Genomic DNA, 1,775 nt, shown 5'->3' with positions numbered 1-1,775 from the left:
TGTTTGTACAGCTGGGGACTTTGAGCTAAGTATGCAGATGATTTGAAATAGGAAACTGTAAATACATTAGCTCCACCCTCGCTTGCTGCACTGATAATTTTAGGGGTGTGAATTTCAACAAATCCTTTGTCAGTAAGAATATCTCTAAAAAGTCTACAAACTCCAGCTTCTAATCTAAAAATGGCTTGGTTTGCTGGTGTTCGTAAATCTAGTATACGGTTGTCCAAACGAGTATCTTGGTTTACCTTAATATTGAGGCCTTCCTGATCATCATCTTTGACAGGTCTTGCTGCGTCTTCAATCAGTAGAGGAAGTTGACTCTTGGCTTCACTTACAATCCAAATTTCTTGAACATGAATTTCAACTAATTTTTGACTACATGCTTCAATCTCTTTAGGCACACTGCTTACTAATCCAATGACATCAATAATTGTCTCTTTATTTATGTTTGATGCAAATTTGACCATTTGTTTACTTACAGTATCAGAGACATTAACCAAGCATTGAACTGTAAATTGCTGTTGACGTAGTACCATAAAGCATTGCTTCCCTTTGGCTCTGCTAGTGTGTAATCTGCCTCTCACCAAAACAACTTGATTTGTTATGCTAGGGCATAAATCTTTGATATGAGTAAATGAAGTTTTTCGGTTTTTATCTTCATCACTGCTGCGTATTAAGCCAAAAGTACCATATTTACCTTCTGACACGTCTGTTTCCTCTTTATCACCTTCTCCTTGTCCAGCAGATTTTCTTGCTTCTTTCTTAGCTGCTTTTTCAGCATCTTTGGCTGCCTTTTTTAAAGCCTTTTTTGATTTTGTATCTGCTCCAGCTTCTACGTCCTCAAGCTTGTCTTCTTCGCCCATTTTCAAAGGAATACAGAACAGGACAAACTTTATTTAAACACAATTCTTGTTAAATTAAATGATGCAAGTATCACACAACTTTAAAATTTTCATTAAGTACGATAAAGGTTCGAGGCTTCTTTCCACGCTTCACAAATATGGGTGGTATACACTACACAGCACATACCAGCAGTAGGAGTTTAGCAGTAAGCAGACGGTTGTGGTCCACATGAAGCCAGTGTTGGCCAGACGTCACTACACTTATGACGTTTAGATTATGAGTACCATCCATAATATGTATTGTAAAGAATAATAATATTCATCCCACGTTTAGAATATTAACTCAACTGATCAGAATATATTGATATCATCGAACTATTATCAAATTTGTTATGGCGTCAATATATAAATTAAAATTCGTAATTTTACTGATCAAGATTATCTTGTATACTATTATTGTTGGTAGTGTGAAATCATTCAACATACAGGAACACGTATGTTTCATGACAAAGACTTATCCATAGTGGCTATCTTGAGAACTTTGAATAACCTGGCTTACTTTGACAAAAACTGATATTGAAGATTTTAAGTTCTCCGCAAAGTTTTACGTATGATGAGCAGAATCTGCTATTTGATCTTATGTGTCAACAATAAAATAAAAGAACTTATATAGGTGAAGAAAATCTTACTATTGAATATATTTAAAGAAACAAAACAAAGTAGGACAATACCCCCAAAAAGAATGAGTTTAGGGGCTATAGTCATAGGTTTGCTAAGTTAGACTAAAGAACATCATTTGACAGTAACATCCTCTATTAATGATATAATTGTTTGGTACTTTGGGAGTTATACCGACCACACCCAGATATGAATTGTTATTTGACATTTTGCATCTACTGATTACTAGATTAGCGTAGAACAATATTTCCGTCA

At 34.8% G+C, this 1,775-nt stretch overlaps 1 protein-coding gene across 1 annotated transcript; it reads right to left on the bottom strand.

The window, feature by feature from the left end:
- Positions 1 to 5: 5 nt before the first annotated feature.
- Positions 6 to 1,031, bottom strand: LOC124375139 (aspartate--tRNA ligase, cytoplasmic-like; the record flags this gene model as incomplete). The annotated part of the gene is made up of 1 exon (XM_046833248.1): positions 6 to 1,031. A coding segment is annotated over exon 1 (858 nt), but the record flags the coding sequence as incomplete, so codon positions are not given.
- Between the last annotated feature and the right edge of the window lie 744 nt (positions 1,032 to 1,775).

Source organism: Homalodisca vitripennis, unplaced genomic scaffold (assembly GCF_021130785.1).
Source record: "Homalodisca vitripennis isolate AUS2020 unplaced genomic scaffold, UT_GWSS_2.1 ScUCBcl_14147;HRSCAF=24750, whole genome shotgun sequence".
NCBI lineage: Eukaryota > Metazoa > Arthropoda > Insecta > Hemiptera > Cicadellidae > Homalodisca > Homalodisca vitripennis.
Note: the sequence above shows the minus strand (reverse complement) of the source record. Positions and strands in the feature narration are given on the sequence as shown.